Below are 13,641 nucleotides of genomic sequence, written 5' to 3'. Positions count from 1 at the left end.
TCTTTTCCTTCCCCTGCTTGAGAACCTTCCGTGGCTTCACTGAGCTACAGGAAGCTGCACTAGAATGCAGGCTGGTTCAAATACCTGTTGCCTTCCACACCCAAAACCAGCTGGGCTAGTCTCTAGCATATAATGCTTTCAGGCCTTTGGGCTGTTGCCCCCATCTGCATATTCTTCCCCACACCAAATTGGACCAAGCAGTGCCCTGTCTCCATTACAGCTTCCTCTAGGAAGCTAGCCACCCCCCCAACTCACCCCACTTTTCTCTACAAATGTTGACCTGCAATCATTCCTTGTCTCTAGCTGGTCTTTGTCTCCCAAGGGTAGGGGTTCTGATTTCCCCTTAGGTTCACCTTATCCTCCAAGGCCAAGGAGATCTCAAGGACCAGGGGAAAGAGAACAGCCTGGTTTTTCCAGGTGGCTGAAAGGACCCGAAGGAATAGGATGCACACCTGAGGGGCTCCATAGATGTACAGCACCAAGGGTTCGTTCTCAGGGACCACAAACCACGCCTTGTGCCAGCCTTTCCCGCCCTTCTCCATGTAGTGCAGGAAGCTGCAGATGACGCTGTTCTCCGCAGCCACTGAGGCCTGTTTCTGTGGCCAGAGACATGGAGAGGGCATCAATGTTGATAGGAGGCCTAGCCTGGCTCCTTTTGGCTTCAACACCCCCCTAGCTTAGGGATTGCTATTCCCATGTTCAATATTCAGAGGACGCTGAAGCTCAGGTGGCAGGAGTGATTTGCCCATTGTCACCCAGTGAGTCAGAGTCGAGATTCAAAGCCAGGCTTGTCTGCTGGACTCAGGCCACGGCTGCTGCCTCTAAGGGTTGGTGGGATGGTGTATAGCTCTCAGCAGAGACACCTAAATGCCAGTCAGGCATTCTTTCTTCCACCAGTCCATTTATTCCACAAGTCATTTACGCATTTACACTTGATCTTTTTTCCTTCTTTCATCACATCCATTCCCTACACTCAGTGAGAGGCAAACTAGCATTGTAGTTAAAGGGATGGGTGGGTGGGTAGCGATCACAGCCCTAGATGGAAATACACTTACTTGGAAGAGCATTTGGGGGCTATTGTAAGGATTAAATGAATTAATATATGCAAAGTGCTTAGAAGAGTCTGACACAGAGTAAACATTCTTTAAGTATTAAAAACCTTAATTTAGTTAAAAAAAAAACCAAAAATGTACATATGTGCACACACCTAGAAAGATAGGAAGCACAAGTGTTAATAGTGGTAACCTCTAGGTTGAAGGAATATGGTATTTTTATTATTTTTGTTTATATTGTCTAATTTCCTTCAGTGCACATATCCTACTTTGTAATTAAAAAGGGTAACTTGTTAAAAAAAAAAATCCCAGCTCTGCCAGTTAACTGGCTATGTAACTTGGGCAGATAACCTCCCTGGGCCTCAGTTTTCTTGTTTGTAAAATAGGGATAGTAATAGCATTGATAAATTACTGTGAAGGGTAGCACTCTGGACTCTGATAAATTATGGTGAAGATGAAATGTCTAAAGCACTTAAATAAAAATTACTCTTTTATTCATCCTTGGACTCATTTTACTCACTCTAAGCCTGGGTCACTTATTCAATGGATGCACATGGACTCCTAAGGTTTCAGAGATGCCCAGGCTTCAGTCACACTGGGTGGGGCCCATCTGGACGATGTGGACGGGTTAGTTGGGGACCTGGTTCTTACCTCCAGGATGGACCTCCGGCGCTGGGGTGTATGCTGGCTGCAGGCAGGGCTGCTCCCGGGCACCCCATGCAAGGCCACGTAGCAGTCAGTGCACACACGGTTGGAGCGGTTGTTGTCATAGACAAGGCGGGCCCGGAACTCGGAGCACTTCCCACAAACCACCTGGGGTGGCAAGTGGGCAAGAACAGCCTGATTCCAGCGAGCCTTTCCTGCTTCGGTATGCCAACTCCCACAGCAGACTCGCAGCCTCCCCCCACTTAGAGGGTGCCCACTCACAAGTGGGCCTTCAGGCTGCCAGCCTGTCCACTCCCTAGCTCGGCCCCTGCCTCCCAACACTCACATGCCCGCAGGCCTTGCAGTGGTGCCTGCGTTTGGTGATGGAATTGAAGGGCTCCTGGCAGCGCATGCACATGGTGACTTCCTTTTCTCGGATGGGCGTAGGTGCCCGCTTCCCAAGATCCACGTTCTGGAGAGAGCCAGGTCCCAGGTCAGAGACAGCTACTCCCCAGTCCAGTTCATTCAGCCCTTGCCCCTGCCCCAAGGCTTGGATCATCACTGGGAGGCAGCAGATAATATTCAGAAGACCTGCCTTTGAGTCCTGGCTCTGCTCTACCTCATTGCTACTGAAGACAAGTCAGTACTTTCTGGGCCTTTGTTTCCCCAGTGATTTATTTCCCTGTGGCCCTACCAACTTTGCTTCTGAGGTCATGCACTGCCTTTCTGGTCTTTACTTTCTGGGAAGTGGAGAGGAGCATCTCGAGGTAAGGTGAGGACTTGGAGGCCTAGAAGGGGTCCCAGTGCAGGAGGAGGTGGTAGGGACTCTTACCGGAGAGTTGGGGGGGGTGTCTTCATCTTCCCTGTTTGTTGAGTTCAACAGTTTAAAGGTCTCCAGCGTCTGTTCATGCTTCAGGAGGGTGGAGTTGATGGCCTGGGCAGAGGTGTAAGAAATAAGAGGTCAGAACACCTCAAAATCCACCCATTTCCACCCTCATCACACCATCCTATAACCTAGCCTGGAGTCAGAAAAGTTGGGTTCTAGGTGTACCTCTTCCCCTTGTTAGGCCTATGACCTTGGGCAAGTCTCTCCAAATCCAGGTCTCAGTTCTCTTTATGAAATGGGGAAGGGGGATCAGTGGCTGAAAAAAACCTCAGAAGGGCTTCCTGGCTTCTATTTGGGATTAAGGTTTTACAGGGCTTAACTCAATGGGGTTACACCCTCAGAGGAGCCAGCTTTCTAAAGGACGAATTGGTGAGTTTCTGCTTACTTTCTGGACCTCAGTTTGCTTATCTGTAAAATGGGCATGGTAACGTTCATTGGAAGGCAGGTGTTCAGGCCCATTCTGGTCAGATGTGAATTTTAGGGGAGAATCCACCACCCCCTAGGAGACCTGTTAGTGCTCTTCCAGCCCCCTACCACAGAGCCTTCTTGGATGTTACCTGGACCCAGTCTTTCTTCTCCTCCTCAGTCCTTGGGTGGGGAGGTTGGGGGTCAGGGAGGGAAAGAAAGATGTTGGGTTAGGCAGGCCAATCAAAAGCAACTGGAGTGGTAAAGAGCAAGTGTTTTGGAGTCAGAAAGACCTGGGTTTGACTCTCTGCTTCTTCACTTATTACTTGTGTGACCTTAGGCAAGTCATTTCACATGTCTGAGTTTATTTATTCAATAGTTATTAATATTTTTCAAACCGTGCGCTAAGAACTTGGGTGTCAGGACCCTACCATCAAGGAGCTCATGGTCTAGGGGGGAGACAAGCAGGGACAATTCAGGGGATCAGTGCTGTGACAGAAGGAAAATAGGGCTGAGGAATCCAGAAGAGAGTTGTCCCAGGCTGGAGTTTGAATGGGGGCTACTAAGAAAGGTTTTCTCAAGGAGGTAATAGCCCTCAGGTAGAGGGGTAAGCGTGAGGTGTATGAGTAAGAGTATGAAACATACAAGAAACCATAAATAGTTCCCTGGTGCTGGAATGTCAAGTTTGAGAAAGGAGGGCAGTTTATTTTTTTCTTCACTTGTAAAATGGATACAAAATAATAATAATAATAATAATAAAATAAAATAAAATAAAATAAAATAAAATAAAATAATAATAATAATAATAATAATAATAATAATAAAATGGATACGATAATTATCAGTCTGGGTTGTTCTGAGCAGTAACTGAGGTGATGTGTAAAGTGCCCAGCACAATCCTTGGTATACTAGGCACTCAGTCAGTGTGTCAGCCCTTCCCTCTGCCTGCCTTCCCCAACTCTCCTGTCTGCCCTACAGTCTCCAAGGCCTCCACCCCAGTGCAGCCCCATCAGCTGCTTGCTAGGAATAAGATCCAGCCTCTTGGCTGACTCTTGCCTGGCCTCTGCTCATCTCCTTCCACATCTACAGTACAGACATCAAAAGTATTTTTCTAATATGAAAGTTTGACTATATCCTTAGAACCACTTCATGAAAAATTAAGGATATGAGTCAATATATAGCTACAAGAATGTCTATTGCAATGCTATTTGTTGTAGAGAAAAATTAGAAGCAATCTATGTGTCCAACAACAAGGGATCAGGTTAAAAAAAAATAGTGTATCACTACTGCCAGACAACTTACATGATGTAAAGATTTTCTAATCGAGAAAGCTGTATCTAATATGTTAACTTAAAACAACATATAAAAAATACACACAACATTCCCTTTTTGTTTAAAAATTTGTGTGACATGAGTTTTTACAATTGTCAAAATTCATCCATAGTATACTTAAGACCTGTGCATTTTACTCTATGAAAATTTTGCCTTGAGAAAAAGGAGGAGACCTGAAACAAATACTGGACTCCAGTTAATGAGATGCATGCCAAAGTCTTCAGGGGTGAGGAGTAGTGCTGTCTGCAACTTACTTTGAAATGCATTAAAAAAATCAGATGGACTGGTGAATGGGTGAAAGAATGGATTTGTGATAAAGTCAATACAGCACAATGTTAACACTTGTTGAATCTATATGGTGTGATTATGGGTGTTCACCGTAAAATCCTTTAAACCTTTCTGTATTTTGGAAAATATTCATAATAAAATATGGAAAGAAAACATTGTGTGTTTATATGTGTGTTTACATATGCAAACAGAGGAGAAGCCTGAAAGGGGTTCTGCCAACACATCAGCGCTGATTATCTCTGGGTGGTACAACTCTAGGGGATTTTACTTTAATCCTTTTGTATTCATTTTAAAAAATTCTTTTTCTAATTTATCTGTATTTTCTAACTTCTAACTTTGCACTGAACAATATTGCTTTTGATTTTTAAGAGCCACAGTAGTGTTTTTGGCAATGCATGCTGAAATATACAGGGGTGAAGTGTTATGTCTGTAACTTACTTTAAAATAGTTCAGATATATATATATATATATATACACACCCACATACACATACACATATACATACACATAGCAAAATATATACTGACTCCTAAGTCAGTGGTTCTAAACCCTGGTACACACATTAAAATCATCTGGGGAGTTTTTAAACCCCCACCATGTTCAGGCTACACCCCAGATAAGTTAAATCAGTCTCCAGGGGTAGGTCCCAGAAATCAGTATTTTTAAAAGCTCCTCAGCTGATTCCTATGTGTCACCAAAGGTGAGAATCAGTTGTTTAAGTGGTGGGCATACGAGTGTTTGTTGTATTTGTACTTTTCTGAATATTTGGAATTTTTCATTAAAAAAAAAACTTTTTAAAGGGCAGCAGAAGCATAGGCAGAGCAAACTGTCCATTCCTTCCCTCTGCCACTAGGAGGAAACCCTGCACTGCTTGGTGCAGCCTTCTGGGTCCAGCATCCTTCTGCAGCCCCCACCTTCTCTTCCTCCCAGCAGATGACCTGTCTCAGTCACAGGGCTTGTCATTTAGGTTCTACTGAGGCCTGACTGGGACCCACACCTACCTTCCCTGGATGTGCCCGTTGTTGGCTTTGTTCTCACTTTCCTGGCCACAGGCCTCTGTGATGCTCTCTCAGTCTCCTGGAGCATCAAACCCAACTCCCTCTCTATTCTTCCAGGACACCCTCTAGCCCACATTCATTTTTGTCTCCTGCCTCCACAGTCCCAGCAATGAGGGTTCTGACTCTCATTTCTCACTTTCTTGTAGCCTGTCAGAAGCAGATCATCTACCCATGTGCATCCATTCTCTGGCCCTGACCATGACCTTGATACCCTACCACCTGGGCCCTCAGAAGGCAACATGAGCTCCCATTCCAGCTCTGCTCCTTTCCAGCTGTGGGATTTGGGGCAGAGTATGAAACACTTCTGTGCCTCAGTTTCCTCATCTGTAAAATGGGGTTGATGGTAACAGTGGCTACTTCAAAGGTTGTTTTAAGAATTCAGTTAGTCAATTTAAACTTAAATTGTTTTAAATTAAAATTAACTTAAAACTGCCTGGCATAAGAGCAAGTCTTCATTACATGTGAGCTATTATAATAATCATCCAAGTAGAGGATGGATATGAAAGTCCCTTTGTTAAGTGGTTGGGCATTATTTTAAGATTTGTTATTATTTAAAAATTTTTTATTATGAAAAATTTCAAGCATACAGAAAGTAGACAGGATAGCACACGTACATTAAACATACACCCACTATATAGATGCAAACCTTAAAATATTTTGCTATATTTACTTCATATATATGAATATATGAATATATTTATATATGTAGGTATATATGTTTGTGTATATGTATATATGTATATATTTTTTGCTTGATAAACCATGTAAAAATAAATTATTGATATCATGATACTAAATCCTCAGCATATATCACCAAAAAAAAAAAGGGCCATTCTCTTGTATCTGTCTATACCATTATCACACCTGAGAAAGTTAGCAATAATGCCCCAATAGCTAATGCCCAGTTCACACTTAGGATTTTCCCTATTGTCTTACAAATGTCTTTTATGGCTGTTTTTCTCAAACCAGGTTCCTTTCACACCACGTGTTGCATTTGGCCATTATTTCTCTTAAATCTCTGAGTCTACAATAAATTATTTGTGTTGTTGTTATTCATGTTTGGATTACTATCTTATTCTTCCCCCTCCTCTAACAAAACCCATCAGAAGAGCAAGCATCTTTGGGGCAAGGTGCCCACCTGTTCTCTAGAATAGCCTCTCCTCTAGGGAGGTAGCCTGTCTCCTGGTGCTGGGCCTAGGATGCCTCAGCATATCTGAAGAGAAGAGGGGGCTGGAGGGAAGGTTCAGGCAAGGGCAAGTACCTGGCCTGGAGCTCCAGGGAGCGCTGCTTTCCTGACACCAGGAAGGTCCGAGGCAGATTGAGGTTGGAGCTTTCTTTTAGCTGAGTGGAGGGAGAAAGGGGCTCTGTGAGGCCTACCGAGCTCCACAGCGCCCCCTCCCTCTGCACACATGCACACGCTTGGGGACGAATGTCTTTGTTCCTCCCAGAGCCAAGGCCCCACTCCAGGTCCCCATTTTCCACCTCCTGGTGCTCACCTCCATGCCATCTACATCGATGCGTGCCCGCACGCTAAACTTCTGGCCAAGGAGCCGCAGCCTGGGCACACAGTAAAGGAGGCGGTCGTTGAACTAGGAAGGAAAAGGTTTACAATGTATGTGTGGAGGATCCAGGAGGGGTGTGGCCCAGCTCCCTTCCCCTGGAGGACTCCTGAGGCTTTACTGCTGGGGACTCAAGACAATAGCTGGAGAAAACACAGTTCAGATCAGGCACAAAGTTTGCAAGGAAAGAGCCAAGTCACATCTCTCTAAGTCTTAGTTACATATCTATAAAGTAGAAGAAAACATTCCTAGTATAGGTAGTGAAAATACAATAAGTTACTAGAGGAAAGACTGGCTAGCAGGAAGTAGAGCCTTGAGCAAGTACCAGGTCAATGTCGGGGGCCGGGGGGGCCCACCTGCAACCCTACCCATGGCACTTACTAGTATGAGGTATCGGTCTTGAGTGGTCCCGTTCTTTGCTGACAGCTTAAGGATGTGGCCTTCTTTTATGAGCTCTTTGGTGGGGCTGACAATGTCTTCTTCACCCCCCAGCAGCTCATATACCTTCAGCAACTTGTGCATTCGCTCCTGGCGGGAGACAGTGAGTCAAAGGCAGGGTTTGGGGTGCTGGCCTCCCCTCAGATGTCCACAAGTCATAAGCCCCACATCTAGGACAGAGCCAGAGATAGGTGGCTGGCCAAGAAAGGGCAGGGGCTAGAAGGGCCACTCACCATTTTGCGGATGGCAGCGTTAGAGTGCTCTGCTGCTGTGGCTATCAGCTCCAGAGACTCTGTGGGCAGAGTGAGAGGTCAGATGGGGGACTAGCAGAGAAAGGGCTCTTGGGAGCTTCTATGCTCCTTGAATACCTCCTCCTGGCCTGACCATACCCTCCCCATCCCAGAAAGTGCCAGCCTCAAAGATGTTCTTAGAGCAATATCACTTTAAACCAGAAACTGACTCAATTAATGTCACAGCAGCAGAATCAAAATGTATGGAATACCTGGTAGCCAATAAAACACAAGCTTAACAAGATTATTATTACCATTTGAAAAACAACAATGGTCACATATGTAACTAGAAAGAAACACACCCATGTTTAACAGTTGTCTCTGGATGGTGGGACTATGGGTGGTTTTTTATTGTCTTTAGATTTTTTTGTATTTTCCACATTTTTGACAAAGAACATGTATTACTTTTGTAATCAGAAAAAAAGTCATATAAAGAAACAAAGAGATGATCCTATTCTTTGTCTCAATAATTCTGATTATAGGAGTTTACACTAAAAAAATACACATTCTATGTACAAATACACTTTCATTGCAGTAGTGTTTAGAACAGTGTCAAGCCAGAAACAGAAATGTCTAACTGTAGGGGTTCAGTTAGATAAATTAATGTGCATTCATATAATGGAATACTAAGCAACCTAAACTACCTTTACAAATGATGCTTATGTTCTTTTTTCATAATCTATGAAATGCTCAGGATATTTTTAAGAAAAGGAAGCAATATAATCTTGTATGTACCGAATGACCTCAATTTTGCAAATATACATGTATAAAAAAACACCAGGAAGAAAATATGTCAAAGTGTTCTCTGTGCTTATTTTCTGGGGGCTCGTATCATAGGTGATTTTCGTTCCTACCTCTTTAAGCTTTCCTGTATTTCCATATTTCCTACTGTGACCAGGTATCAGCAGGAAAAAAAATCCTGAAATAAATCCCTATACTTCTCCACACACTAACAAATTTTGCCCATGCTTGAGGCCCAGCTGCTCTGCACCCCACTCTTGTCTGTATGGTGCTGGCTTTTCCCACTCAGAAAATATGCCTGTAATGGGGGAGCACAGGTGCTTCTGAAGAAGGTCCATTTGGTTGGCAAACCAAGTGTTATTTTCCTGGGAGCCTCTCTCTCCATGACCAAGTCTTGGTGCTCAAGATCTGTGGCCCCAAACCTAGCTGAGGCCTATCAGGTGCCAGTCTCCAATCTCCAAGCCCTCTTCCACCCTAGCTGCCAGCGGGAGCTTTCTCACACACAGCTTGCTGTCATTCTTCTGTCCACATCTGTCAATGGTTCCCCTATGCCTGCGGGGTAAAAACCTGGCCCTTTAGCCTGGCATTCAAAGCCCTTGATGATCTGGCTTCCATTGACCTCTCCAGCTTTCTTCACTTGCAGCTCCCTAAACATGTCCTGTCTTGCTGCATCTGGCCAACTCAGTCTTCTGGACTCAGCTCACCTCCTCCAATAAGCCAGTCCTGAGTCCCCAGGCTTGCTTAGGATCCTGTCTGGGTTCCCACATTCCCCTTTGCTCCCCTCTGTCCCTCCAGTCACATGGTGTGTTCATTGTGTATTTATACATCTGCATCCCTCAGTAGACTAGGAGCTCCCTAGGATGGGGCCAAGGTCCCACCACCCTCTCCAGGGCTCCAGAACAGAGGCTTTGCATAGATTAACTCCTCCAATTCTCACAACAACCCTGCAAGATAGGTGTGATTGTGCCCTGTTTGTCCAATGAGGAAACAGACCCAGAGAGAAGTGGTGGTGGCCCTAGGCCCTATGCCTGGGAGGCAGCAGAGCTGACATCAGCTGGGGCTGACCTCCCAGCCACCCTTTCTCCTAAGTATTCTGCATCTTCCCGACCCCAGGGCAAGGAGCCTGCTGGGCCGTGGAGGTAGGAGTTGCCCAGGGAAGGGGACAGGATGAAAACTCTGGCAAGCTGTGGGCAGACAAGTTCAGGCCTGTGGAGGCCACTGGCCTCAGACTAGAAGCTTTGCTATCAGAAACTCTGTCTGGAGATGTTTTGAGTGGGGTACAGACTGGCATTTCCAGGGGTCCAGTGTGTGCAGGCTCTTCCTAGAGATTCAGTGTGGGGATGTCAGTCTAGGATTTCATTTAGGGGTTTAGGTGAGGGAGTACAGTTTGGGGAGCTTTATGTAGGAACTTAGCCTGGAAGCTCTGGTGGGGCCTAGTCTGGGCTTGGCAGTCTGGGATCTTGGTTTGGAGTTCAATCTTGGGCTCAGGGTAGGCAGCTCAGGCCAGGAGTTTCAGGTGGCCTGGTTAGGGGAGCCCAGGCTAGGATCCAGAGTTCAGAGTTCAGAGTTCAGTAGAGTAAGGGAGTCAGTCTGAGGAACCAGAGATATGATTCAGTGGGGCTCAGACCTGAGGCACTTTCTGGGGCTCTCCCTGGGGATTTTAGTCTGAGGGGCAAAAGAAAAAAAATAGATCGTGGGCTGGGGAGATTAGTGAGCACATCTCGGGCTGGCTCTCATTCAGAGATTCTCATTCTGAGCAGCTCAGGAAACTGGACTGAGAAGTTCTTTCTGGGGGTTCATCTTTGTGCTCTGTGTGGGGAGCTCCATCAGCCAAGCTCAAGCTCTGAGGTTCACTTTAGGGATGCAGGTAGGACTGAGATTGGTATAAAACAGGGACTTAGGTGAATTCCATCTGGGGGGTGAATTTGGGGGCATTCCATATGGAGGGGATCAGCCATTCAGTAATAAAAACAGCGAACATTTATTGAGCTTTTACCACATGCCAGGCACTGTGCTAGTAGCTTTACCTGGATTATCTCATTTATCCTTAAAACCATTTTATGAGGTAGGTATCATCATTCCCACTCTACACCTGAGAAAACTGAGGCCAAGAGGCTGAGCAGCTTGCCAGAGATACACAGTTGGTAAAAGGGACTATCTGCGGCCTAGTCTATGGAGATTACACTGGCGGCTCACTTTGGGGGTCCAGTTCAGGGAACTCAGTTGGGGAATTTCAGTTTGGGAATGTCACGGTAGGAATCCAGTGTGGAAGTAAAACTGCAGAACTCAGTCCTGGAAGCTTAAGGTGGACATGTGATTCTAGACTTCATGGGCTCTGAGTGGAGAAATGAGATGGGAGGCTTCTTCTGGGGACCACAGTCAGAGGACATAAAATGTGGACACTCAATGTAGCAGTGAGGTGTCCTTCTCAGGTCGCAGTAGGGGGCTCAGTCTGGAGACTTCATTCTGCTGAGCTCAGCCTGGGAATCTCAATCCGTGAATCCAAGTGTGGGAGGTAGGAAATGGGGGCCTCGGTCTGGGAGAAATCAGTCTGGAAGTTGAGACTGGGAAGATCAGACCTGGAGTGGGTAGCTTTATTTAGAGGACAATCTAGGGCATTAGTCTAAGGACTCAGTGGGGGGTCAGGGTGGAAAATAGGGTCCTTCATTCTGTGGGACTTGGGCTAGGGAGGACACAATCTGACATCTCTGGAGCTCAAATTAGGCAGCTGAATCTCAGGGTTCCCTCTGGCATTCACACTAAGGAACTCTAGGAATTCAGTCTGAGGGCTCAGTGCTGTCAGTCTGCGGGATGGATCTTGAGAGTCAGTCTTTGGGGCTCAGGCTAGAAGTCTCAGTGTGAGGGACAATAATAAACTGGGGGGCAGTTAATCTAGGGTCCTCAGTTTGGCAATCCCCATCTGGAGAATGGCCAAGATCAGACTGGGAAGCTCTTTTGGGGGGCATCTCCCTCTGGGACCTCAGACTGAGGGCTCTGACTGGGAACCGATTCTCAGAGCCCAGGGTGGGGAGAGCATTTTGGAGGCCCAATCTGGGGATCTTGGTTTGGGGAAACCAATGTGGAGGATCTATAACTGGGACCTCAGACTGGGTTCAGCCTGAGGGCTCAAGTTGGGGATGTCAGTCCATGGCGCTGATCCCAGGGAAATCACTCTGGAAGGCTTTTTCTAGAGGTTTACGTTGTGTAGCTCATCCTAGTACCACAGTGGGGACTCTCTTGGGGAGAGGAAGGAGGCACTTAGTCTGCAGATGTCTATAGAGTTCAGCTATCAGACTTTCTAGGGTCCTAGCTTTCTAGAAGTCCGGTCTTGGTAGCCAAGTGCCCCGTCTTGTGGGGTGGAAGGGGCTGTTTGTGTAGTGGACATAGCAGTGAACACAACTGTCTGCTCCCGACTCTTGTGGCTTCCATGACCCCACACTTTCCTGGTCTTCCTCCTACCTTTAGGGCTGCTCCTTCTAAGTTTCCTTTGCTGATTCTACATTCCTCAGTTTTGTCCTTGGCCCCTTTTCTTCTCCATTTACACTTAATCCGTTGGTGATTGTGGCTAGCCTCACGGCTTTGCATCCTGTCTATGTGCTACTGACATCCAAATCTCTCTCCCTGGGATTCTAGACCCATCTAACTGCCTAACCGGCAGCTCTCTTTGAACATGCCCCAAATCAAACTCCTAACCTCATCTCAGGAACCATCACCACCAGCCAAAAATCTTGTTAGTCATTCTTTACTCTTTCTCCCAAGCCCCACCCCCATTCACCCCAGTTCTTTTAGTGCGACTTTCAAATACAATATATTCTGAATCCAACCACAACTCACTACTTCCATGGCTACCATCCTCATCCAAGCCAACTTTTCTCACTTAGATTACTGTTAAATGCTTCTAACTGGTCTCCTGGCTCCCTTTCTTGCTCCCCAAGTGATCCTAATCAAAACCTTCCAGTGGCTACTCACTGCACTCAGAATAAAATCCATCTACTTATCTTGGCCTTCAAAGTTTTGTTCCTCTCTCCAACCCTATTTCTTCCACCATTCTACTTTCACTGGTCATGATCACACTGGTCCTCCTGTTGGTCCAGAGATTTGCAAGCTGCTCTCCTCCGCTTAGGAACCCTGCCCCTGCTATTGCCTCTGCCTGGAATGTGCTTCTCCCTACTCAGCACGTGGCTCCCTTCTTCATATTTGAGTTTGACTCAAATATCTTCTATTCAGAGAGGTCACTCAGTCTAAAGTAGACCCCCTGGTCAGTCACATCACTCTCTTATTCTCTGAATGATGCATAACACCTATCTAATGTTCTCCTGTTTATTTATGACTTTTGTTTATTGTCAGTCTCCCCAACTAGAATACACCCCTGAGATCATGGACCTTGTCTGTCTTGTTCATCTCCATTATACCCTGTGCCTAGGACAATGCACAGAACACTGAAGTGCTCAGTAAATAGCTGTTATGTTAATAAAGGAATGAATGAAAATTACAGTCTGGGGAGAGAAAGTTGGGGAGACTCTGGGGAGCACTCTTGGGGTGTGACCCCGAGGGGTGCGTCTCATACTGAAGGAATCAGAATGAAACACTTTTCTAGTGGTTCAGTGTGTGAGGACTCATCTAGGGAGGTGGTATCTCAGCCTAGAGATCCAAATCTGGGAGGCAGAAAATATGAGGTCTGGTCTGGGGAGCTCAGTTCTGGAAAGGTAATTCAGTGGGGTTCTGATCAGACTTGGAGGTTCTTCGGGAAGGATCGTTCCAGGTAGTGGTTGGTGGACATGGAGGAGAGCTCTAAATGTAGAGATTGGAAAGTCAGGGGCTTGATGAGACAAGTCTCTTTCTGGGGAGCTCAGCTGTGGAGATTCAGTAAACAGGGCTCAGTCCCTGGGTGTTTAGACTCAGTTTCATTTTGGACTTGGAACAATTTCATTTGAGGACAAGTCTAGG

The 13,641-nt window shown here is 46.1% G+C and overlaps 1 protein-coding gene across 2 annotated transcripts in view; it reads right to left on the bottom strand.

Annotated features, from left to right (window-relative positions):
* The window catches only part of FGD1 (FYVE, RhoGEF and PH domain containing 1), a 39,367-nt gene that overhangs the window by 999 nt on the left and 24,727 nt on the right, over positions 1 to 13,641 (bottom strand). For both annotated transcript variants that reach the window (XM_064483117.1, XM_031445118.2), the window contains 9 exons: positions 7,897 to 7,955; positions 7,607 to 7,753; positions 7,163 to 7,255; positions 6,928 to 7,007; positions 3,141 to 3,171; positions 2,530 to 2,631; positions 2,044 to 2,169; positions 1,704 to 1,865; positions 453 to 596 (listed from right to left, as the gene is read on the bottom strand). In XM_064483117.1, the coding sequence (XP_064339187.1) occupies positions 453 to 596; positions 1,704 to 1,865; positions 2,044 to 2,169; positions 2,530 to 2,631; positions 3,141 to 3,171; positions 6,928 to 7,007; positions 7,163 to 7,255; positions 7,607 to 7,753; positions 7,897 to 7,955 (944 nt within the window). The remainder of the gene's footprint in view (positions 1 to 452; positions 597 to 1,703; positions 1,866 to 2,043; positions 2,170 to 2,529; positions 2,632 to 3,140; positions 3,172 to 6,927; positions 7,008 to 7,162; positions 7,256 to 7,606; positions 7,754 to 7,896; positions 7,956 to 13,641) is intronic.

The sequence above is a fragment of the Camelus dromedarius genome, chromosome X (genome assembly GCF_036321535.1).
Source record: "Camelus dromedarius isolate mCamDro1 chromosome X, mCamDro1.pat, whole genome shotgun sequence".
In the NCBI taxonomy this organism is placed as follows: Eukaryota; Metazoa; Chordata; class Mammalia; order Artiodactyla; family Camelidae; genus Camelus; species Camelus dromedarius.
Note: the sequence above shows the minus strand (reverse complement) of the source record. Positions and strands in the feature narration are given on the sequence as shown.